This window comes from Patagioenas fasciata, chromosome 2 (assembly GCF_037038585.1).
Source record: "Patagioenas fasciata isolate bPatFas1 chromosome 2, bPatFas1.hap1, whole genome shotgun sequence".
Taxonomy (NCBI): Eukaryota; Metazoa; Chordata; class Aves; order Columbiformes; family Columbidae; genus Patagioenas; species Patagioenas fasciata.
Window position 1 is genome coordinate 124,898,833 of NC_092521.1, and position 26,477 is coordinate 124,925,309.

A 26,477-nucleotide genomic window follows, 5' to 3' on the forward strand; every position below is an offset into this window, starting at 1 on the left:
CCCTAATACTTGTTTGTAACTACTTACTCACACCCTTGATGTATGACTTCATTGTAGCTATTAATCATTGCCTGAAATTACACAGTTCTGTGTTATATCTGTTTTTTGTGTACATTCAAATGGTTTATAATAATGAATTTATTAATCAGTGGTCTGGTCTTCCATTCACATATTCTTTATTCATGTATGCCTTCTTATAACTTGTCTTTCAGTGTATGTTTTATTTCTCATTGTACACTTTAGCTTCAAGTACAGACCCATTCTTATATACTTCCATTACCCCCAAATATATTGTCTGCCCTTCTTTATCCCACTATAGAATAATGTAGTCATCCTATCTCTGAGTCTATTCACCAAACATACTTAATACATCTGCTGGTCACTCATCTCCCAGTTTGTTCCATCACATTTTATGGTTCTAGTCAAAAAAATACTCTATCAGAAGATACCTAGCTGTACGCTAGTCATACATGTGCTTTATTCCCTCTTTCAGATATGTAAATGTGAGTTTTCTACACTGTTTAGGAGAACTTTTCCTATTTCTCTATCTTTTACATATCGGGTGGTATATCTCATTGATGATTGCCTGGTCTTGAAAAACTAATTTCTTGCCTTTTCTTCTCCATCTATCATCTCTCATAATTAAGTCTCATGTTATTTTGAGAAATTCCACTTAAAATTCTTTAACTACTTGCATGAAACTCATGCTGTGCATTCATGACTTCATATCAAGGATGTTACTGTTTGCACATTGTCATGTTTTATGTCTGTTCTGTTGTCTTTCAAAACTACTTGAATTCTCAGTCTTGTTCTCTTTTTGGTCCTTTTTCCAGCTTCTGGCTTTGGTTTTTTATTTTACATATTTTACTGCTCTGCTAGCTCAATCTGACCAGAGCTGGACTATCCATCTTTTCCAAACTCCCTGTTACGCCTTTATCACCATATATACTCAGCATTGTCTTTTCAAGCGCAAACTTCAAAGGCTTCCCTTGCAAAGCACTATGTAGTTTTGTCTACTCTGTAACTCTATGCTTTCTTCCTTTCCTCAAACTTAAAATAGTTTTCCAAAAGAGTCTCCCTCCCTGCCCCGCCTTCTGCAACATTGCCCATTTTGAAGCTACAGTCACCTTTGTAGTTCTGTGTTCTTTCTGACCCATTCACATTCATAAAGTACACGTCATTCATAAAGCCACTTGTTGATCGTTTATGGTTTTCTAAGTAAGTGTCTTAAAATAGCTCTGCGCCAACCTGTTTTGTTTGTATGTTCATTCAGCACCTTGGCCTGAACTGTATTTACTGTCTGGTTTGATCACAGAGAGTGCCGAGTGCTGCTGAGGCAGTGCCAAGTGCCTTTGACTTCAATAGCCTGTCAGGATTGCAGGGTCATAATACTGGATGGTCTGGACATCAAGTTAGGAATGCTAGTTTCAGGATGTTGTCGGTGGCCCCCTTCTGAACAATCAGCTCATTTTGTGTGATATCTTTCAGAGTAAGCCCCTCAATGCACTAAAGACCTCTAAGAACAAAATCTCATCTGTCTTTTCTATTAATTTAGAAAGTTCATTAGCTGTGATGAAATGTCAGTGCTCCAAGTTATTAGTGCTTTTATTGGTCTGTTTCTAAGATAGTCAAAATTAGTATTTTTTCATCTTTTGAAGTTGAGCAAGGCTCAGTACCCAGAGGAAGTTTAGAAACAAGTGAAATATATTAAATATTTTTTTATTTTAAACTCCATGGCAGTGAGAGGAAGAGTTACAATATGCCACCAGACCCCTAGATTAAATTGTTAATGTCAGAAGTATACAAAGAATGAATATCAAATTTACTTTATCTGCTTTGAAAAAAATAGCATGACTCAACTTGTTACGCAACACAGATTGTTACAATCTGGTAACTGCAAAGTGTGGTGACAACAGAATAGCAGGGGCTCAGTTACTTTATAGAAGATCTCTGCTGACAGGTACCTGTGACGTTGTCCTAACTTTGAATGAGAAAGTTAACTGAAAAATTGTTTCAGTATTCATCATGGAAGTGATTGTTTAGTTAACATATCACCTGCTAACAATTTCCAAACCTCTTCACAGGCTTAGACCTTCTCTGCATGAGTTTTGGACGTAGACTTTGCCTGTGAGGCAGACAGCCTAGCATAAGCCTTTTGCCAGACTGCTTATGGCTTATAATGTAACTAGTAATAGCAGCTACTGAGTGAATGTATTGTATATATATGGAAAAAATCTCCAAAGCAAAATGCTGGGATTTTTCCTCCTCTGAGATAAGTGGAACAGTTTTCTTTAAAGCGAAAGTTTTAAGGGATCTGCATTTAGGAGCCTACATTGAATTGCTTGTAAGTGGCTGGTAGCCTTATAAAATGATGGCTTGGAGTAATAGGTAAAAGCATAAACTGCAATATGACTAATCACAATTATTTTTATAATGGCCTTCATGTACGTTTATATTACAGAATTCTTTATACACTTTTGAAGTGAGCTGTTTGATTAACAAAAGAGGAATAGTTTGTTAGGCTTAATAGAGCCTGTGTCTGCCTCTTAGGATGATTCACAGCAATATTATGTGGTGTGTTAAAGCATTTTTGCTTTTTTTATTTTTTGCTTGTTACATCATCTAGGTTTTAAAGCAAACTGAGTGGGTAGACTGCTGAAAACAGGGTCCTGCCTAATTTATGAAAGGAAATTATTTCTAAGGGCCTTTCCTATAGCACAGGTGACTGACAGTGAGTCTCAGACCTACAACTTGCATTTTTAAAGAGCTGGTGAGACATAAGCACAGCGTTCTAAACAAATGTGGGAAAAGGTTAAAGGATATTTCCTTCCTCTTTTCTGATTTTGTCTTTTTTGCTGGCAGGGTTGTGCCAGTCATAGCTTCAGTGCTTAATGCCTTTTGTGATATGTTCCTATGGTCATCTGAAATTATATGTATGAGCAGGTTTTCAGGCATTTATAGGGTTGTTCCTGGTGGTTTTCCTGTCCTGCTATGATCTCTCTTCTCCCCCAGCTCAGACTCAAGGGAGAGAAGGAAAGATGACAAAATATAATAGGGGCCATTTTCTCATTCTGTTGGCAGAAAAAAGATGGTCATCCTCTGTGCCTGGACAAGGGAAAATGTCAGCTAAATGCCTGTGTGAGAGACTTGATAAACACTATAGGGGATACAACAGTAATGTTCAACTTCTCCAGCCTGGCAACCATAGGCAAACATTATGGAAAAAAGGTTTTTTAAAAGTAACTGCAGTGAATATATTGAAGTAGATGACCTGTTCAGCTCTATTTACTCAGTTTTCGCTCCTCTTTGAATTCCCTTGTTTATTAGATATTCCTTGACTCATGTTTAGGACACGGATTTAGAAAAGAATTTTCAATGTTATTTTTTTTCATTTGCTTCACCCATTTCACACTGGTCCTCCATGGTTATACCTGATGTGCTTACCTTTGTGATGGGAATTTTTAGATTTGAATTAGACACATTTATACATTTACTTACCACCTTCCAAGTTCCCTCTGCTTAGCAGAAAATTTGATGATGGGGCTGATGGCAAGGATTTGCCAAAGGACCACAACCTTGGTCAAGATCTGTTCATGAGGTGACAGTGGACTTTGTTTCAGAGTTTAAAACCAAAATCAGTGAAATTGGGGCATCCCATACATTTAATTTATAATTCAGCAAATATGTTTGTGATTTTTCAGATAATTATTTAGTTCTTTGTAGGTCTTTATGTTTCCTAAGGGATATTGTCTTACGAAACATCATCTAGTGGTATGAGTGCCTCAGGCTGGACATGTCTAGGATGGAAGGTTTTCTCCTCCACTCTTCCTGAAACTAGTTCTTACATCAGAGGAAGCGGGGAGAGGCCACACCGACATACTCCAGCGAGCAGCAGTGCGTCCTCTTGGTTGCTTCTTCCCAGTGGCCTGTGGCAACGCTGGCTGCCACCTTCCGTGAAGCAGCATCAAGTGCATGGTGTCCACTGCCAGCACCGAGCCTGACAGTGATCCAAGAGTTTGGGTGTGCTCTGTCTGCTTCACGCTTTGTGTGTGCAGTAAATGGATGTAATTTTTCACAGAAAAGGTCACTAGAGTCCAGGCTCTTTCAGGGTCTGTCCTGAAGGTTTCCTCTGCCTCCTGTAGAAGATCCCACTCTCCTTCAGTGACTACCTGTCTGAGTCATCTGCTATGACAGAAATCCCCCATCAAAAGAAAAAAATCTGACTAGATTTATCAGCTATCCAGGCCAAGTCCTTAAAGAAAAATATGAGAAGCAGAGGAAGGAAGATAGTAATTATGTAGTAGCTTTTCATTTACATTTAAGATGTTAGTGATGGGGGAAAAGGCAGGTTGAAGAGACAGCATTAGAAATTCTGCTACTAAGTGCATGGGTCAAGTGCAAACTTTCCTAGTATCAAGGAAAGACTACTACAAAAATGGCCGAAGTAGGATTAGATTACCTGTGAACAGTTGGGTCATAGCCCCGGTGGATATTAAAGTAGAATCACAAATCGAGAGGGGTGACTACCTGTGGGGTTACTACTGGGGTTGCCAAACTGTTGGTGACTATGGGTCATTGGAGAATGCAAATTTCAGGCAGTATCACATGCTTTTGGCTATATTCTAGGCTTTCTAAAGCCTTCTAGGAGCCTGGTTAGCCCATTCAGAGACCTACCCCTCCAAAAAGGTCAATGTGTGTGCTGAGAGGGTCTCCATGGTCTCTGATTTTCGTGAACGTCAATGAGAGAGTCAACAACTTTCCAAAATTATAAATTATTAAAGTAGCTTTGCTTTTCCCTCTTGTATAGTGGTTTATTAAGATTGCTTGTTGAGGAGATTTTGATTCTTGTGTTTCATAACCTTCAAGTATTTACTTGCAACTCTGACATTCTTTCAGGATAGGTTTTTGTACATGATTTATATTGACAGCTAGAGAGAAGAGGGCATGGGAGGAAAGGTGAGCATCTGCATTTGCATTGGCTCTGAAAGATCCACATGAGAAGCTGAATAGCAGGAGAGAGGTCAGTGGAGAAAAGAGATTTGTGAGTCGGTAAAGCTGTGTAAGGGAGTGAGGTCAGTCTGGAATAAGGTTAAGAGGGTAAAAGAGGAGGATTTTAAGGGTAAAGCCTTGAGTGACATGAAGAAGACATGCTGAGGAATGGCAAAAGAGGAAGGTGCTCTGAATGAGTTGTATTAGAAAACTCAGGATCATATGAGACTACAGAAAGGAGGGGAAGATACAGCTGTAAAAATGCATTCTGTAACAAAAGAGGGAAGAGCACCTGTGCCATTGAGAAAGTCCACTCATGTATTGAAGCGAGGAAGAGAAATGCATTGCAATGAGGAAGAAAATAAATGAGGTGGGTTAGTGCTAGCAAACTGTTGTATTTTTTTTTAAATTACATTTAGTAAGTGTAATACTGACTTATTAATTATATTGTACCTTTCCACAAGGGGACATTTGATGCAATGACATTTTAGACATGCTTATCTTCTTACCTGTTTCTAAAGTTACTTACACTTTCTAGACATCTGAAGCATTTGTAGTGTAGGCATGTCTACAAAACAGTTTTTTAGGTTCAGGCACTTGTTAAGTTTTCCAAGGAGTAAGAATGAGGCTATGTAGCCCAAAAAGTTGAATACCAGTTCTTGAAATTTGATGTAGATAACTTACTGACTATAGGTGACTATGATAAAGGAACATAATGTAGAAGCCGTTCTTATGGTCTGCAGTGAAACAACCTGTCTTCAGTGTGTATTGACACTCAAGTAGCGACAGGTATGAGTAGGGTTTGTGTAGGTTTGGAGCTAAGGGAAATAATCATATGCTTTAGTCTCATCCGTGTTTGTGTATGTCTGTTTATGGAAAAATAGAAATATCCATCTATTTAGGTTGCACATAATACACCATGGAATATAAACAAAAGATAGATGGAATAGGGTGTGGATGGGCAATGGTGCGGATTTATAAGAGGTGCCTGTTACGTGTGTGTTTTGTTCTTGTCCTGTTTGATGGGACTTGGGGACAGTCTGAAATGCGGGCCTCTGGCATGGTAGGTATGAGGAGGCTGACAAGTGAGGTTTAAGCAAGATTAAGGTTATGCAATATCTGAAGGGAAGCAGGATTATATCTGTGAGTGGATAAATAAAATTAGGAGGTGTAACATCTGAAGGGCACCAAGAAGAAATTTTCATTTTCTTTATTTCAATTATGCTTTTCTTCACAAATTTTCTATGCGATGTGCAACCTATTATTTTGTAAAAACATTTAACAGCTGTGACAATGCCAGGTTCTAAAAGACATGAGTTTACTGTGGAGGAGGCAGAGGGATGAAGGTCTTCAGTGGTACCTAACGTGTTACAAACATGATTTCTGCCACAGGTTGAATAGTTTTAGTGGGACTGTGCAGCTCCCTCTTTCCTCTCATCTGCATCTTCATCTCTGCGTTTTGTATTCTTCCATACATGGTCTATAGTTGCTAATATAGTTTCTCTAGGCTGTGTTTGATTTTAGCTTTTAAATCAAAATCTAAAATAATAGGCCCTTAGAAAAGATGGAAAGAAATAACCGAGGGCTTGCTTAGCTGGTTACTATTATCAGTTAGTGTGCCATAAATTTTTTAAGGTGAAATGTCTGTATATTAGGCAGTATGTTGTAAGTTAGGGAGGAATAGTGTTTCTGAAAAGCTTGTTAGAATTAATTAGTTCCCTGCTCTGTAGTGTATTTGCAGCCTGACTTTGACCTGCCTGTGGAGAAGACTATTTGTGATGTCTCAAAGGACAAGAGGACACTGCCTTTGTTTGTGGATTTGGAGCCTGTACAGCAGTGAGCAAAATCAGGAATGAGAAACAGCTGTATGACCACACTTGTTTTCCTCATCATCGCACACATGCCTAGTGGTTTCTTGCATTGCGTGGTAACACAGCTACTCTGTAAGCAGTATAAGCATTACAGGTTAAGGCTTGGGTGACTGTCCATGGATAAACCTCATTCTTTTGGTACATACTGAAAAAGCACATGCCATTTAACATTGTGCCTTGAAATGGACACCATTTGGTATAGCTAGAAAGGGTATAGGAGAAATGACAAAAACATACAAAGGATACATATGGATTAAAAATAAAAACAAAAAAACCAAGAAACAACAACAACAACAAAAAAAAAACCACACACAAAAAACCCTACCTGTGGCTGAGCTTCAGCATGGGACGGAGCAAAATTGTAGGTCCTCTCCAATGCCTGAAGGCTCAGGTTGCGCAAATGAATTTAAATAACACTGTAAACTTCAGTATCACTAAAATAGCCAGAAAATGCTAATTGGTTATGGATTCTCATTCATTATTTACATTTTCAAGTTAATGTTGATAAGTGATAGTCCTATGTAGCACTGTTAATGTAAATAGAGACAGTAATAAAATTTGCTTCTGAGTTTTTGTATTAATCTTGATGTTGAATGTTCTGAACACAGAGTTCAAGATGCAGTAAGTACATGAGGAATGCATTGTTTTTACCTCTGACCTAGTGTAGCAATAATCTGCAATAACCTATCATGGGTTTTTTGTTGGAATGGAGCTGATGTACGTTACACTTCCTAGAAATATTATGCAGAGGTTTGAAAAACATTCTGTTTTAATGTTACTGAACTATCCAAGAGTTTCATAACATTTAATTGCATGGAACATTATCACTGGAAACTCATCTAAACAGAATTTTATAGGCAGGGTTATAATGTCAGCTGGGGAAAAAAATAGTTTCCTTTTTAACCCATTCACAGCAATTTCATACATTTTTTTAATCACCTCATGAAAATGGTAAACAGACATTTGTTAAAGGACTGAGGTTTTTTGTTCCCACACTGTATTCCTAATTCTTGCTTCTGGGTCTCGCCTCTTTAGTATGCTCCTCAAGGTCTTTCCTGGAAGATTACAAGATTTTTGGTCCTTTCATGCCATGATTGTGAAGCGGAACATGGAATATTTTTCTTCTCCTGATGTTTGTCTGCAACTGCCAGAGCCTAAACTTTGTGCTAGGAACACCTCATTCAAATTATTGTTGTGATTACTACATCTGACTTCTGCCGTACATGCAGAACCTCTGCCCCTGTATACACAGCCTTCGCAATAACAGTTACTGTACATAGATTAAGTGTGCTTGAACGATTCTGTGTTTGTTATTCTCGGAAAGCTGAAGTGCTAAAGAACATGCTGCACTTGGAGGACAGGAAGGAAGGACAAATTGGTTGTGCTCTTGAAGTTCTCATGAAACCGTATCCTGAGCCTTGTTCCCAAGACATCCCTGCCCAGTTAAATCCAGAGTGACTGATGTCATGATTATATGTTACTGTCTGTCAGTGGCAGCTCTGACTTAAAAGCTCGCTGTCCTCCACCTTGCCTTGCTAGTCTTTTTTTTTCCATCTTGTTAGGCAATAGCTCTGCTGTTTAACTGTTTGGCTTCTCTGTAGCTGGGTCTCCATCATTATCTAGTTTAAAACATTGTTTCTTTTAAAGGTGAATCATTTCACAATTCTCATGGAGAGAGCAGTCAAGAAATAGTTGAATTGGCACAATGGAGGGAATAGTAAGCTTTTACATCTGATCTGACCTGCTGGTAGTGAGGATGGCCTGAAATTCAGACATTACATCAGCCAGTTTACCGCATACTGACACCAGCAGGAATGAAAACACAGAAGTAGGGTGCTTTTCAGAGTTGGACTAACGCATGGACTCCTTTGTGCATTTTATCTTTCTCATTTTAAAAATTGGCTTTCCTTGACTTAGCAGAGTAATACTGAATATTAACTGCAGTCAACTGCTTCTGTCTAATATATATTTATTTGCTGCATCTTGTTCTCAGTTTCATGCAGAGTGTATTGCTTTCACGTGATAAACATATTTTTCTAATTTCCTAAACTTTCCAAATTTAATTAGGAAATTTGAGTCCTCTTTCATGCTAAACAGTAATCCATTGTCATTTTAATTAAATGTGCTTTGCTTTGTAGTTTTTACTTCATTTTATAATTAATAAGGTCTCACCATTATATTCTTATATATTTTTGAACAGAAGGAGCATTTGCCTTGGTCTTTAAGAATGTATTTTATTTACTTCTTTACGTTACAACTTTCTCTACCTCAACTTTTCCTCTCATAGCAAGATTCTGCTGAGCACTCTAACCTCAATTCAGAACACCTAAATACACACTAGTTTCATTGAAGTACAATGCTTAAGTGTGTTTATATGGTGGGGTTGTGTGAGACTTTAGAAGCGTAAGCCTTAGATGCTTATCATATTTAGATTTCAACTCATTGGCAGTTCTGAATTCCTTTGCTAGCACAGTACTTCAAAAATACTTTATGTGGAAATAAGATGAGAGAATCTGAGCCATCTTTCCATTAGCTGATGCTTGTTTTTCTGTTACAGTGCAAGATTCTCTTACTTTGGGGCTAGCTCAAATTGATGGATGTTTATAACCGCCATGCCAGCTGGATGGCCCTGAAAATCACAGTGCCATTCCTCTTGATGCTGGGCAGAAACAGTACAACAAATTCTCTGCATTAATTTGATTTTGTTTTCTTCCTTACAAATAGCTGGAATTAATTCTGAGAGTCAGGAGAGGAGAGGGTTAGGGGTTTTGAAGGATCGGCTTGATTCTAATAAGATTTAAGGGTAAAGGGTAAAGCTTGAAATGGTTTACCAGTGAGTTCACTCAAGAGTTTCAGCTTTTTAAGTTTCTGAGCTTGTTCCCTAGCTAAAAACTTGGTAGTTTGCAAAAATGTGATTAGAAATATTCAATATGTTTATTTGCTGAGAGCAAGACAAAACACATAGGCAGCTCTGTTGCCCGTGTATTCAGTTGTGTTCCCATAATCCTTTGTTTGTGAGTTATTGTGTAATTGTTGTATAACCTGAGCCCTGGCTTCCCTGCTGATGTCATTTTAAAATCTAAATAATCTTCATGACAGGAAAGTCTGTTCTCCACACTTCTAGATGTTTTCAATTCTTCAGTATTTATCTAAGCTTTCATGAGCTTTTTGTGGGGTATGTCAAATTTGTAACTGCCTTCAGATCCCTCAGTTTTCTTGTATGTAATCAATTCTCAGCAAGCCAAACAGGTTTAGTCTACTTGACAGAATGGTAGTATCTGAGTTACATATTTGTTCTCTTCTTCATCCAATTTGACCTAATTAGTGGAGGTGGATGAGTGGATCAGGTTCTCTATGCCTCTGCCTCCACTCAGTTCTGAATGCTTTGAAAGTTGCCTCTGGGCAATTCAATCTGCGTCGTGACAGCAAGTTCTTGATTCAAATTAACATTCAAGTCGCTATGGAAAAGCAGTAGTATCCTTAGTTACATTTTACACAATATTAAATTATTCTTTACTTAGATCTTTACTTAGATTTCAATTATTCTTTGCTTAGATGTGAGAGAGTAACCATTATTTATTTTTATTTTTAAACTATTATTATTATTATTTTTATCCTTTCTTATGCTTGGACCCAGGGAAATGGGACATTTGCTCCAACCAGCTGCATTAGGTCCTGGCTGGCAGCTTGGCCCCTGTGCACAGCGGTTGCAGCTCCACATTGTCAGATGTGCCTGTGCCTGTGCCTGTGCCCCTTTTGTTTTCCTTATGACTGTATCTGGTCACCAGCAGAGGCTATTGATGGTCTTGCTAATCTTCCAGGCTGGCACTAATCACCGTGACTTTCTCCATATCTAAGGCTATTCAGTAGGTGTCTCTGGGACTTTCCTTTACCTTCTGGTCTCCTGCCTCAGAAGTGTTACAAGCAGTGTGGAGGTCTCTTGGCAGAGAGAGTGACTTCTGTGAATGCCTAGCAGGTCAGCAGTCCCACACCTCTGATTTTTCCAGCCTCGGGTGGCTGTGAAAAGTGTAATGGACCCTGAATAGGGAATGCGAGGAAGCATCCTACAGCATGCTCTGCCCTACTGATTATTACTTATTTTAGCATGGATGTACACACTGGTTTATGTTACTGGATGGCCACCAATGAATGTATAGGTTAAATTCTGCTAGTTACATGCTTTGGTAATGTGATGAGTAGCGCTCATGTGTACAATCAGTATAAAAATAATAGAAATTTGGGCTGTCAGTTGCCAGATTTATTTCACACCTGTTGATACAGTAAGCAGCTAAGCCAAATGGATTTTGTAATGCCTCAAAATACAAGATGCCACTCTTTGAATTTTCTTTCTGTAAACAGAAAGATGGAAATGGAGTGTCTGGGAAGTGGTGGGTGATGAGAGCAGAGTGGGGTCTGACTCTTTTGGCACTGGGTAGCTCACCCAGAATGTGAAACTGCTGCTGAAATCTTTAGTTTTCCCTCATATCTCATCTCCATTGCTGGTGAGCACATGGTCTTGAAAGGTCCGTTGCAGCTTTTATGACATTACGTAGCGCTTTTAACTTTATATCACAGAAATAAAAGTGTGAGAAATTGACATTCTTATGTACATTTAGAAAACACATTTAGCACAGATGTACACAAGAAATTATACAGCCACGCTCTAGTTTTCCAGAGCTATCAGAGAAATGGTTCAAATAGAGTAAATAGTTGATTGTTCTCTGCTGTGGAAAACATTTAGCAATGTGGTAAATAATTTTTGGAAGGAGTGGGGAAACAAAAGATTAAGTCTTAAATATAGGTAACTAAATATTTTCTTTCTAAAATAACTTTTCTAGAAAGTGATCACTTTTTTGGACAGAAAGCCTTTTTCACTTGCTCTTTTAGTTCAGCAAGTACAAAATGACTGAATTGCAAACAAAATCTTAATTTTAAGTGCTTCAGCTTTCTGACTGTGTTTGTCAAGCTATACATCTATGTGATTTCTCTTCTGAATGAAAATCTTAGTATTTATAAACAGTACTGATAGCTTAGAAAAGAAAGAGTGGTCATGTATATAATAATTTTCCCATTCTGACAAAATTTTCTAATTTTTTTTTTTTCCTGAGTATCCAGGTGTCTCCCTAAGACTGGGAAATAAAATTCTGGGGCTGTGAACTGTAGATTTCATTTTTATTTCATTGTGGTCATATGTCCACACTGTCTTCATATTGGCATGGTGCAGTTACACATTTCTGAAGAAAAAAAAATCTTTGAAGAAGTTTCTTTGCTACATCAGTGGTTTTGCCAAGAAGAAACATTTCATATAGTTCTGGCTTGGGGGAAATAGTGACTGGGTTTTGTGCTTCTGACCTAAGAGTTATGAATGAAAATGCCTAGGTTAGCATGTAACTACCAGGAGTTTGACTCAGAAGGGTGCTGACATAGCCATTGTTTAATAGCTTACCAGAGTACTTCATAACATTGGACACAATTAGTGATATCACTAAACTCAGATTTCACAGTTACTTGCTGGTGAAATTGCTTTTGGCTGGTGCCAGCTTTAACCTCTTAAAAAATCTTACTTATAAATAAATGCATAGGTTAATGTAGAAGCAAAATACTTGGATGCCCATTCCTGTAAAATGCTGAGGTCCATCATGTCTTAGATTGCATGAAGACATGGCATGGAAGGACACACAACTGTCCCTTCCCAGTCCCTGAGTACAATTTTAACAATTCCCACAGTCTGATGATTTAGGAAGGTTATTTAGAGAACAGCCAGACATTGCTGTGTTTCTCAGGAGAGTAAAGACTATTGAATAGCAGTGGACATGGGTGGTTGGATGATTGATCCTTTTTGATGAGACATGCTTTGCATTTGTGTTTTTTTTTTTCTTTCTTGATATCCTCTAATATGTTTTTATGAATCTGAACGATGCTGCTTGCGACTTCATTGTGCGTACCCAGAAAACCTTGTATGTTGTATTATAAACTTAGGTAGCTATGCAGCTGGAGTAGCTCAGGCCCTTAAAAAGGTGTAGAGAAAGTCTTTCGGATGAAGAACTTGAGGGGCTAGATCTGTGATTTGTTATTGATGTGTCATGTGCATTCTGAAAAATTGGACATTAGTAACCTTATAGCATTTTAACATACATTATTTTATAACTAATACTTGCAGTGCTCAGTCCCGAAAATATTAGATAAATAATAAGAATATTAAAAAACTGGAGAGGAGAACAGTGCTAAATAAAGAATGTTGATTTTCAATGTGGTGACCTTATGTTCTTCCCTGTGAGGAATGGTCTGGGGTCCTACAGTGGCAGCTTTTCCACTGACAGTCTGAGCCACTTCTAAAACAAGTGAAAGATGGAGAAAGAGGTTTCTGTCTTGAAAACAAGGAATAAAGTAGCAGCCAGGGAGAGCTGTACCTGATTGCTGTGTCCTTCAAAGCACTGTTGGTGAGGCAATGCTGTCAGCTGAGTCACTCCCCCTGCTCTCACGGTCAAGCTGGAACTACCAAGATAGTAACCAACAGCTGGAAAAGCAGCTTCTGTTGGGGGAATTGAAATGCTGTTTTGTTTTCCTCTAGGACTTTGTTTCTAAGTCGGTAATGAAGGTGCCCCCCCCCTTTTTTTTTTTTGCTTTGCTAGAATAAAACTACTTATTTTTCACTTTTAAAATTTATCTGGTGTATTAATCAGTTCAGGTTAGGCTGGCGAGCACATGGTTTCTTGCTTTTTTGGAAATAGGTTCATGCAGGGTAGTGTATGCAGGCAGACTTCCAAAGGAACTTGAGAGGAGGCTGGAAAGCCCAATGAATGTGTTACATATCCTGCCAGGCTTCTCGGGTCGCTGCGAGGGCTAATACCTCCAGGTTCTCAGAAGAAAACTGCTCTGACGGAAATACATCAGTGCACTCTGATAAGGAACACACAATAAAGAAACAGTGCGCTGTTTGGAGAACGCCCCTGATCTTGACACCACTTTATAAAAGTCAAGATCAAGTGAATTCCCTCCCACTGTGCATTCCTGCGCTGTGTGGCCTCTGATTTACATGGGTTCTTTTATGAAAAGCAGCAAAAGAAATGTCTTCAAAGTATCAACTGGTGCAAAAACTTGCCATCTTGCTCAAGAAATTTTTCTTCTGTATTGCTGTTGTAGGTTAGGATGGTTGTTCAGCTGGCTTCCTGCCTGGTGTCCCACATCACTGCTACACCTTAAAGAGGCTGAGGACAAAATGCTAAAATGTAAGTCTTTGGGTTTTAATAAGATTACCAGATAAAACTAGATTTTCGGTAAATTTACATTAAATGTAATCAGATAAGTTTTTAAATGTGGCTTTTACACTGTGATAAGATAAGTAGATTTAGCATTAGATTTGCACTGTTGCCTTATTTAGATAATTTGGTTGTAGGCTCTCTCCTTTGAAAGGGAGCTCCTATTTAAAACAGTGGTTTCCATAGAATGTATTTCATATTTTATCAGGCATGTCTAGTAATGTCATTTTTTCCCACTCTTTCTTCAGGTATTACAAGCACATACAATAAACAATATGTGTATATATCTAATGGAAATAAAATATGGACACTGACATTCTCTCCAGACTTTTCACATAAAACTCCACTTGTTCTCCTGCATGGTTTTGGAGGAGGTGTTGGACTGTGGGCTCTCAATTTTGAAGATCTTTGTGAGAACAGGACCATTCATGCTTTCGATCTCTTGGGATTTGGACGTAGCAGTAGACCACACTTTGACACTGATGCTCAGGAAGCAGAAAATCAGTTTGTGGAATCCATAGAAGAATGGAGAAAGGAGGTGGGATTAGAAAAAATGATTTTACTTGGGCACAACCTAGGTGGATTCCTGGCTGCTGCTTACTCATTAAAATACCCAAAAAGGTATGTGAAAATAAAGGAATTAAGGAATTCCTTTTCTGTAGTTGACTAGTGATTTTAACACAGATTTTACTTCATTAGGCTCTTTGTAGATTATGTTTAAGTAAATGACTGTGCTGATTTAAAGAAACCTGATACTGAATTTCAAACGCAAAATATTAATTGTATGCTTTGTTTCGAGGTGAACAGAAATAAGTAGATATGGTAAACATGCTTTTCGGTGTACGTTTCTGTACCTCTTTATTTATGTTCAGTACCGCCTTGCCATTTACAAGGTGAAATAGCAAATATTGTATTCATGTGTGAATGTTTTGTGCCATCGCTGATCAAACATAGGTTTGTCAAGGGAAAACAGGCCTGTTTTTACCAAACTTCCCATTATTATAGATAACATTGGAAATTCTGAACATAATTCCCCTAGGTAATTTATGTGTATATGCTAGCAGCCAGCCTGGTGCAAGCATGATGTAAAAATGATTTTAGTCACTGATTTAAATTGTCAGTATGCCACTTAATATTTCTTCTTTGCAAAATAACCCAGCTGCAGCAGTTCTGTATTTTATCAGCATTTTCTGTACCACATTGTGGCCAACAGCTAACCCATTTTTTTCCTTTAAACTGATAATTTGTCTCTTTTTTGATATAGTCTGGTCATATAGCCCCTGCTGAGCTAGAATCCCACCAACTGAGGTCATTCTCTATCAAAAAAAGGCATGGCTTTTGCTTAGATACTCCTGTGAAAAACTGCAAATGTAACTTGAGCTTTCCACATCATATGGCAAATTTTATATTATACAAAACATATCTTACTCTTTTATATTCACATTGATTTATACCGTATACATTTCTTTGACTCCAGTTTGGAGATTTTGAAATAAATTTGTACATCTTTTTTTCCTAAAACACTTTGCCTCTTTCCAAGTGGATGACAGCTGGCACCTGTGGCTGAAGATGATCATAGAATCAGAATAGTTTGGTTTAGAAGGGACCTTCAAAGGTCACCTAGTCCAGCCCCCCTGCAATGAGCAGGGACATCTTCAGCTAGATCAGGTTGCTCAGAGCCCCGTCCAGCCTGGCCTTGAATGTCTCCAGGGATGGGGCATCTACCACCTCTCTGGGCAACCTGGGCCAGTGTTTCACCACCCTTATTGTAAAAAAATTCTTCCCCATGTCTAGTGTTAGTTTACTGCTGCCATAAAGGTACAAAATACATGGAGTATGTTACTCAAAAGTAGGTGTGTATCTAAAGTGTATCTTGCAATGAAGAAATGCAATCCTCTGCTCTAGGGATGTAAACCCCTTCCTTACCTTTTTGGGCATAAAGCAGCTTTTAGCTAACTGCAGTTGGGTTCTTGTAGGCATCACTTACAAGTTTCTTGCCCCTTCTTCTGAAGTATCTATAAAAGGCGCTATCCCATCCTTGTGGGATGGAATATTGTTTCTGCCCCCTGCTGACTTACATCAGAAGTGACACTTTATGTTTTCATGCCTTGCTGTGCTTAAATTGAGGTTAGTTAATTTGAAGGTGGTTTAGTTTGTGCTCCCACATTACTGATGCTTCCCTGAAATTAAACTAACATGATCGAATTAGCAAATTGACTGGTAGGATCTTAAGGCAGCATTGAATCAAGTGATAAATATAGCACAGCTTTCAGCCAGATTATCTAACAATGCATTAGAGGCTTAAGAGATTCTGGGTATGTATTGTTAGGAAAGCAGATCTGGTTCTCCAACTTTAGGTGATCCATTAATTTACTACATTGTGCCGAAGTTCTTCCTGGGACAACGGAGGTTACTGATCCAAAAAGATTCTCATTTAGAATATTCCCGGGTGGTGGTGGTGGTGGTGGTTCATGATTTTCAAATACTGCAACTTCTGGACTACTAGTTTTGGAATGATTCTCATGATCAGCTGTATTGGGTTATGTTTTAGGCTTGATTACCAAAAGGAGAAATGCCAAGTAGGAAGGAAAGTATAAAGAAAGGAAACACAAAAGAAAAAAAGCTTATTGTTTGCTGTGTTATGTTTAATGCCATAGTTTGTGCACAGAATGTGTGGCTGTCCTGAGCGGCTCCTCATTGCTCATGCTTCTTTGCCTCTAATCTCTCCTGCTTGGCTTGTGTAGTTAAATACGACCCAGTCCCCTCTTACCTTTGCTGCTGTGTGCAATGCACTCATGGCTGAGCTGACAGCCAAGAAACATCTTTGTGAGCTTACTCCATTTCAACCTCTCATTTCAAGCACAGATTTTTTTGTTTCCCAACCAATTATAGTTCAGAAATAGTCTTCAGAATAACTTCTGACACTAAGAACTCTGCTCTTATGGCTCTGAAATAGAAGGAAATAATGAAGAAGAAAGTTAGCTTGATGAAACTTGCGTGGAAAATCACCTTAAATACGCAAAACTATAATTAAGAGTCAGTTTTTTAGAAATTGGCAGTATCTAGGACAGTTAGACTAGATGTTATTATGAGATTAAACAGAAATTGACAATTCCAATCTACCAAGATGAAATAGATTTTTTGCTTGAGGGGGACTCGCAGCATGAAATGATTGATAACTACATGTACTGGAGACTCCTACTATGCTCTCTGTACTGAGATTCCTCATGACCTAAAATCAGTAAATTTAGAAAACAGCTGCTAATTGTGCTCTGCCTTTCTCAGTTGAAATTTTACTTCGATAAGATGATTTTTCAGATAAATTGCATCTCTTCTTACAACAGAGATCTTAGACGGCTTGGAAATGAAGGACTTTCAGCAAGTTTACTTAAATGAAACAGATGCAATTATCTTATTTTCTCTCAGATTAAACTGGTCCTGCATATAATATTGACTGAGCATATAGATTAGACTATTTTTAAAAACAGAAACAAGACTGGCCTTTTTCTCATTTGTGATTAACAGCAGGTATCTATTGAATACTCAGTTCTTTTTGTGACATGAGCTTCTGAGTTCGGATTGGGTGTTCATACATATGATTAGTTGCAATTATATCTCTAATTAGCAATCAAAAGCAAAGACATTGATGAATCAGAAACTAGGTAATAAGTCACTATGATAAAAGTGACTAAAACAAGTTGCGTAGTCCACAACACATTTCCATTGTACTCAGTCGAAGAAAAATTGATGTATTCTAAACCTCTGAACCTTTTCTGCCAACAGAGTCAAACATCTGATCTTAGTGGAGCCATGGGGTTTTCCAGAGAGGCCTGACAATGCTGAACATGAAAGACCAATTCCAATCTGGATCAAAGCACTAGGAGCTATCTTGAGTCCATTTAATCCATTAGCTGGGCTGAGGATAGCAGGACCCTTTGGTGAGTTTTAGCTACTCTTAAATACCGTTTCTCTTTTTGTTAAGTGTAAACATGGGGCAGGTACCCCATTAAGATAAGCTTTGTTGCAAGCCCATATCAACCACAGAGGAAAGAGTTGGAGGAGAACGTGGGAGGCGTTGAGGAAGGATGAACTCTTTAGAACAAGAGGGCAAGCTCTTTCTATTAGAAATACTAGTATGATAGTTTGTAGCAAGCTACATTATATTATTATAGACTATAGTTATAGTGAGTCAGATTATGCAGACTAGGTAGGGGTGACCCAAAATACTACAGCTTTAGTTTAGGTGAGGAGAAGAGTGTGATCAAATCTTAAATTCATCACATATATTCCTTCTAACAGGGAAAGAAGTTACCTGCCTGTTACTCTCTTTACTACAGAAGTATCTGCTGCAGAGGCTTGCAAAAAGATATTCTTCAGGCCCCTCACAAGTTATAATTAGCTCACCTGTTCATCATCTTTAGTATCCAGGCTGAAGATAAACTAGTGACATTCCTAGGCTTTGCTTACATTAAAATCACATCTGTTTCCTAAATATTTTTCTATAGAATATATATTTTAGTATGCTGATCTATTTGTTTGCAGGGGTGTGACAAAATTATCTTTTCAGACAAGCAACACATTTTGTACAAACGGATTTTTTTTAAAGTAAAATGCTAATTCAGTAACAACTCGAAGCACATTGGGTGATAAGCACTGATTTAATGTCTTTTATCCGATAACAAATGCATGTATAATCAATCCCTGTGAAAGAGTTCAAAGCTGAAGTTGTCTCTCTTGGCAAGTAAGTGTAGTCAAAAACATGGTGCAGAAGCAGGCCCTGTCTTGGCAAGGTATCCCCACCCTAGCCTTGCAGGCTGCTGTGGAGGGCAGTGATTTTCAAAAGTTTTCATCCATTTCTCACTCCACATGTTAAAAAAAGTTCTCTGTCATCAACTTAACGTGCAGTTCTTGACAGGTGAAGCATAGTTCTTAGAGAAGCCTCAGTGTAAACACTGTACTGCAAGGTGGGCATCAAACCTGACCAGATGAAGGCACTGAAACAAACCGAGGATCCCTTCTGTATGCACGTGTGCTTAAGCTGCTGGGCAGGCTTAGCTGACTTGTTCAAGGGTATGAGGTAGGCACTGGAATGTGAGCCAGGTTATTTGGGATATCATGATTGTATCATGTGGACATTTAGTCAGACCTACAGGCTGGGAAAGAAACAGAATCCAGAGAGATCTTTTTCTTTGAGTGGTTTCCAGTTGGTTGATTGGCAAGTTTTCCTTCACTCAACTGCACCAGTCACCCAGCAGACTTACAGTATAGGGATTTTGGCACTTAGATTGTGTTTGTGAATTCCATACCTAGAACTGAGCACCTAGAAATTCTTCAGGACAGTAGTCATGTCACCATGACCACACTCTTTTTATGGAACTCAGTAACTTCAATGTTAATATTTCTTTTAGCACTTCTATAGATACTGTGTAAAACATCAGCCAGACAACTGAAGGTGTCTTCAATAAACATTACGAGAATGAACCACTGTTCCAAAATTTGTTCCAAGGTGCCTTGACTCCTTGTTTCGTTCTCCTCTGTAAAATCCAAAATGGAAAGTGCGTTCTGAAATTTGGTAACTTTCAGTTGCGTAGTTATTGGAAATAGGGATGCTATGGCCTCTATGTTGATAGCAGGGGAAGACACAGGATCAGTGTCTTTCTTCCAGGTATTCCTATTCCAAGCCAGCTGTATTCTTTGTGTTTAAAAAAAACCCGAACAGACAGACAGACATCCAGCAATTGAACTCTCTATGGAGAAAATACAAGCAGCAGAAAAAACTGCAGAATATTTGCAAAATCTTCATTGCTTCAGGACTTAAATCACTGTTTCAAAATGCAATTATTTTCTCTTGCACTGTACTGATTTACTAAATTGATTTAAAGTATACATAAGGGCATGTTGCAATCATCTAATCTCAAGGTTATAAAAGCATAGATCACTGTGACAAGGCCTACATAAATAGTACTAGCCCTTTGGCCTGGGACAGGTGGGAAGAAGTGACATCATCATCAATGCACAGATTAACAGCAGTATTTTCAGTTGACAAACCCAAGTGATAAACTGTGAGTCTGTCTCTTCAGGGATGAATAATATTCTTAGACTAAGATCAGCCTCTGGTAAGACTCTTGTCCCAAAGATCCATCTGGTCAACTAGAACAGGCTTCTGCCCTAAAGAAGTGATTTGGAATAGGAGTTTGACTTTAAAAAGCCTGAACTGACCCCTGAAGGGACCCACTTCTCTACTTTGGCTGTTAGAGAGCATGGGGACAATAGCTTTCCTGGGTTAAATCACTTAATTTGTACCAGTTCTTGTGTCTTATGTCAAGATTTCTACACCTGTTTTTTCACCGTAGACTTCTGTTCTTTCAACTAACACTAGTTAGATGAACTAGCTTCAGAAGATGACTGTTCTGTAAAAGGAGACCACAGACTTATATGTAAGGAAGAAAAACAGCCCAGCTTTTTCAGTGATGCCTTCTGTTTTGGAAAGGTGGGATGCTTTTGGCCCACCCAGTGCTACTAGAGCAAGGAAAAAGACAATGTTGGTATCACGTGAGACTAAACTGACCGCAGAAGGGTGCTCTGCTCAGCCCTTTTGCTGTTTGTCTTTGCTTGTTTCTTCTATTTCTACAGCATACACATTCCCTGTGTATGTTCAGCAGGAACTGAATTGCCCCTCTTCTGGTGCAGCATAAAATCCTTTAGAGTATTTATGTCTCATTCCTATTTGGTGAAATGCCATCATGTTTTCCTAAGGCATGCAAGTGGTGGAAAAAAAACATTGGTTTAGAAGTCATCAAGCTTAGCCACAGGTTTCAAGGAAACATATTTGGACAGTTGCAATGAAAAACATTAGGCAATCTAATAAAGTTGTCTGTACTAGTTCCTTCTCTAATAGTGTTTTCTGTTTTAACAGGATTAAGCCTTGTCCAGCGTTTAAGACCAGATTTCAAGAGAAAATATTCATCGATGTTTGATGATAACACTGTGACTGAATATATCTATCACTGCAATGTACAGTCACCCAGGTGAGTATGAGTTTCCAAGCGTATGAAGTCTTTCATGTACTGACTGCCTGCTACTCCCTCCCCTGGCCATGACAACAATGTGGATGCCTTAATGCCTTTTTTTTTCTTTTTGAAATTTTAACATTTATTGTATTAATTGGAGAAAAAAATAGCATTGCACTTTTTCAGAATTCCAGAAACTGAAAAACGTAAAAACTATTATAATTCTAGATTTCTTCTAAACTACCTGTGTGTTAATTCTGAGAGAGTTTGGGCACTAATTTTTAATAAAAAAATTGTTGCAGTGGTTTAATTTGTAAAGAATTACTTTAAAAATAAGGCACTTCATTCTTTTAAGTGTTATCACTCATTGCTATAAAAACATGGGCTCTTTCTGTTGAAAAGTACATGCAAATCTTGAAAACTTATGTTTCTTAATAGTAAAAAATCCCAGCCTTGCGTACTATTGCACTCTGTGTTACTGAAAGGCACAGATACTGCTATTTAGAGAAGAGGCAGATCCAATGGAAATTTAATTGTTTTTACTCTTTCGAATGAATTGAAGCGGTGAAACAGCTTTCAAGAACATGACTATTCCTTACGGATGGGCAAAAAGGCCGATGCTGCAACGAATTCCACAAATGGATAAAGACATTCCGATCACTGTGGTCTATGGAGCACGTTCGTGTATAGATGGCAATTCTGGCAGCACCATTCAGTCTCTGAGACCAAATTCGTATGTGAAGACAATAGTAAGTTGACTTTTAAAGCAGTTGTTCAGTTATTGTGTGGATTTGTCTAAAACGTATCTGTTGGTTTTTTATACCAACCATGGAAATGCTGGCCCTTTGATTTAAAGCCTGGGGTAATAACTTCTGATTTCTGTAGGGAAAAGAGAAAACAAGTGTTAGATCAGAGAAAACCTGGACAGGACAGTATTGCATTTCCAGAGTAAGAGGGAAATTTACTGTAGCACTAGAAGCTGAATTAGATCTTTGAGCAAGGTCATTCTTCTGCGCTGCAAAATATTTTGCTCCACAGTGTGTCCGCAGTGTGCAAATAGAAGTAGGTTTTGTGGTCACTGGTAAATATCTGGAGTTTTGTCTGTGTTTTAAACCACAACAAACCTAATATCTGCATATAGATATCACATAGTGGGGAGGCTCTCATAAACTCTGCTAGTCTGTCTAATGCTTTTTTTTTTCTCTGATAAGAGAGTGGTTTGTACTTGGTGCTTAGGTTCCTCTAAAAGTCTTTAAGTCATTGAGAAAAAGTACTTAGTGTTGTTTTCCTAGCTAATACATTCTTGTTCAGAGGTGTGGCATTACAGTGAAAATGTGTGTACTTGCAACTTGATGTGAACATGCACACTGCATTTTTTGTTGATTTCTAGGAAACCAAATGAATTTAAAAGTATTCTTCACGCATTGTCACATCAATCGGCTGTGATAATTGAATATGCATATATGTTACAATGCTATGAGGTGATAAAATATTTGAATACACCAGCTGTCTTCTTACTGATGTCTAGATCTATCTGGACAGAAGCGTGCAATGTGTGATGTTGATAGTATACCACGACAAGTCATTCAAATAAAAATGTATAGTCTTGATATACCTGACATCAGAACTGGGACTTGGAGAAAATACATTGTTATTGAACTGTTTACGTGTGTTAAAGAGCACAAATACACTTCATAAATGTTGACACCCAGACTGAAAGTGTCACTTATCTGCTTAACCAGACGGAAAGTTGTAACAAAAAGTCACTGTTAAGAAGTGTATAGTATATTGCTGGGATAAGCATATATCATTCAGGCATATTTTTCCAGTCTGGTCAATGGCTTTTAGAAGGGACCATGGAAAACTTTATCATACTCCAGGTTAAAATTTTGTCCAGCCAGCTACAGATTCTAAAAAGTTAATTGGAGTGGTATAAATTACAGGGACATTCAAAAAACATAGGAGGGAAAGGCTTCTCCTGTGTCTGCTTGAGTGGTGGCTTTTTTCAACAAGGTGTGAAGTTCAATAAGCAGTAGTTTTACCCTCTCTTCACATGTAGTTCTTTTAGTAGGTGAAACCAGCTTTTGTTATTCCTAGTATTTGTAGTCCGTTTCAAGCTGTATGGTACCACCTCCTGGCAGCACTTGAGCTAATGCATTTTAACACAGGCTGGATGCAAGAGATCAGGTCCAGTTTTGAAGTTTGTTTTTTCCAGTAATAATGTATCAAGTAGGTAATGTGTAAAAGTCAGGTTCTTCAACTATCCCAGTATTAGTTTGTTTTATTTATTATATTCTTGTGATTCTGACCTGTTTCTTCACCTTTATCCTCTAGGCAATTCTTGGGGCAGGTCATTACGTGTATGCTGATCAACCTGAAGACTTCAATCAGAAAGTGAAAGACATCTGTGATTCTGTGGACTGACTGTCTTCTGTTCTTTAGCAAGTCACGCTGTAGATAGTGGTTAATTGCAATACTCTCTAGGAAATCACTAAAGAATGGACAGCTAATGGAACAGGCTCTGTTTGCACACTGTTTCTTCTAAGAAGCCATTTGCACACTTAAACCACTTAGTGCCTTTTTGGGGGGTATAGGGAGATTTGAAACAAACTTTGTACAGCTTTGTTTGAGATTGGTCTTTAGATTATTGGCCTGTCATATTTGAAATTACATATAACTTTTTAAACTAGAATTTTCTTCACAATGTAATTGAATTTTGTACATGCTGAACTTCTAAAGATGCTGAATTTTTCACTAACACAGGGAACCGTATCGATACAGGTACAATGTATAAAATCCAATTTTCTTTCTTTATAAACATTCATATTTTTTACTTGCTGTTTCGTGGCAAGAATATGAAATTGCTTATACATTTTATTTTTGAAATCCAGAACTCCGTGTCCACTATTTTAAGAGGGTATATTTTTCATTGAGTGATAACAGCTTATGAAGCTGATTTTGAGAGAGGGACAGGGCCAAGATAATGAGCAGTGTCCATCACTGAAATATGTGGGCTAGTTTGTAAGGAGTTTGGACTCAATATTAGGAAATCTTTCTTCTTTTGGATTTTATTTCCATTTATCTCGAGGCACCTTTTTCTGTCTGTGTAGCTTTTACGGAAGGCTCCGTTCCTAAGAGTCAATGACGTCACCAGCGCTCATGCTTCCATAATTATTTTGATATATAGATTTCAGTGATTTAAAATACACAAGATGGCTTGTTAGTTACTCCATCTATTTTTAACACTTTACTACAAGCTTTGTTACTAGCCTAAACCTAACAAGTGTAGATAGGTTGACAAGATGTTGATTAGGGTTAGAGAATGACCATCTGGATAGTGAGCATAATTCCTTTTTTCTGTAGGTAGAAAACCTACTCCACTTTTTAGTAAATTCAGGGTGGAGGAGAGACACAGGGAGAATATTGGTGTTCTCTAATTGGGAGCTACAACAGATTAGTTTATTTTAGTTAACATGCAGCCTCCTTTTAGGAAGGATTATTACTGGAATGGGCAATACCACTGTAACAAATTATATGTTTTGGAGATTCTTTATATAATTATATATTTTAATTGAGTATTTCAATATCAGAGATAATGCAGTCTCTGCATCTTTTTGAAATTGTAGTTGAATGTTAGTTCTTCACATGCTTAGTAAATTATATTAAGCAAAATACTTTGTCACTTTAAAGCCAAATTATATGGTGGTTTGGTTTTTAACAAGTTTACGTAAAACTATTGATCTACTTTTGAATATTGAATTGACTACTGAAGAGTTCTTGATACTTTTATACGTAGAGAATTTGAATTAATGATAGCACCATCTTAAAGCTTGAGTGGAACTCTGTGCTTTTTTCCTCAAATTAAGGAATTGTTGCACATATTTATGATGTAGAAGGCAAAGATACCTAAAATATTCAGGAAATACTCTATGTGCCCAGCCAAACAATCTCTCTCTTTCTGAAGGAGATATATATCTATGGTGCTATTTAAACATCAAACAATCTTTGTGACTGCCTTGACTGGTAGCACTTAATATCTAACAAGCTGAAGATTTTAATTACAATTAACTGTTGAATTAAATGACTTTTTCAATTAGCAGATGCTAGAATTTTTAGATAAAATTTTGGATTATCTGCTGAAATACTGAGTTCGAAATGGAAAATCAGAATATCAATTATGTTTTTGAATATAAGCTGTAAATTCTCAGTTATGCCATCATTTAGGTGGAAGCCTTCAGTATGTATTTTTTCACCCTTTTCAGTGTCTAGTTTTATTTATCAGCTTAAACAGCTGGTTTAATTGTGTGTAAAAACCCAATACAAAAATATATTCTGAGTCTCCACCAAATAACAAAAGGTGAGATAAACGTGGTATTTTCAGATAGCACTTACTGATGGGAATTCTAGATTCCACATCAAAAGGTGGAAGTAGGGATAAAAATTGTACCATGAATGTGAATATTGTTTTTAATATCCCTTGGTGTTTCAGCGTATTGTACTAGTAAGACTTCTTACTTAAGTTTTGCACAATTAAAAATAATTCTTAAATGTTATGTTTGATTAATGTTAAGACATGATGTTACTTTTGTAAAAATTACATGTAATTGAGCCCTGGAAATCAAGAGTAATTAATAAGTTGAGCTAAACAATCCAGAATTCATTAAAATATGGTAATGCTTATTTTCAAATGGATCAATGTTCTTAGGATTTCTTGTATTTAACTGAAACTGGGAAGCATTTGTCAACAAATAGCTGCAAGCTCAGAATGCTGATTTAATTTACAACAAAAATGTTTGTTGGTTATCTTCCAGGCAGTATTAGATACTGCTGTGAAGGTCAAGATGCAATCCTGAATATCCTGTTGTGTGCTGCATAACCCAATAAAGTTACTTTAATGAACATCATCAGAGGTGCTGAACAGAAAATGAATGGCATATACTGAAAAGACATGGGAGCTGGACCTTCTGTGAGCAGTTACTGTCTAGGAATAAGCTCAGTTTCTCCAGAAGTTCTGTTTCAGTGCGATGACCAGTTGCTTAAATGTACTGTGGCAAGCACAGAACACTAATGGTGCTATTTTTATTACAGCACTATAAAATAAGACAAGAATCACGAGCATAAAGGCACTGAAAGATCTATCCCGTTCTAGCATCAAAATGAAGACAGTTGTGTACCAGAGACTGCGGCATAACAAAAAGAATCCAAAATATTAATAAAAATCCAAGATTAACTGTCTAAGTCTCCAGGACATGCTCTTCTTCCTGAGGTGATATGATAAAATTTTATTAAAAGTAACTTAGTAATATTTTGTTTGCATGGCTGAGTTCATCTTGTTACTTATTGAACCC

The 26,477-nt window shown here is 37.7% G+C and overlaps 1 protein-coding gene across 1 annotated transcript in view; it reads left to right on the forward strand.

Annotated features, from left to right (window-relative positions):
* Positions 1 to 26,033, forward strand: part of ABHD5 (abhydrolase domain containing 5, lysophosphatidic acid acyltransferase) — a 27,106-nt gene extending 1,073 nt beyond the window's left edge. The window contains exons 2-7 of the mRNA XM_065832306.2: positions 14,004 to 14,089; positions 14,368 to 14,740; positions 17,903 to 18,057; positions 21,036 to 21,147; positions 21,692 to 21,878; positions 23,464 to 26,033. Coding sequence (XP_065688378.2) covers positions 14,004 to 14,089; positions 14,368 to 14,740; positions 17,903 to 18,057; positions 21,036 to 21,147; positions 21,692 to 21,878; positions 23,464 to 23,553 — 1,003 coding nt within the window. The 3' untranslated portion in view covers positions 23,554 to 26,033. The remainder of the gene's footprint in view (positions 1 to 14,003; positions 14,090 to 14,367; positions 14,741 to 17,902; positions 18,058 to 21,035; positions 21,148 to 21,691; positions 21,879 to 23,463) is intronic.
* Positions 26,034 to 26,477: the final 444 nt, after the last annotated feature.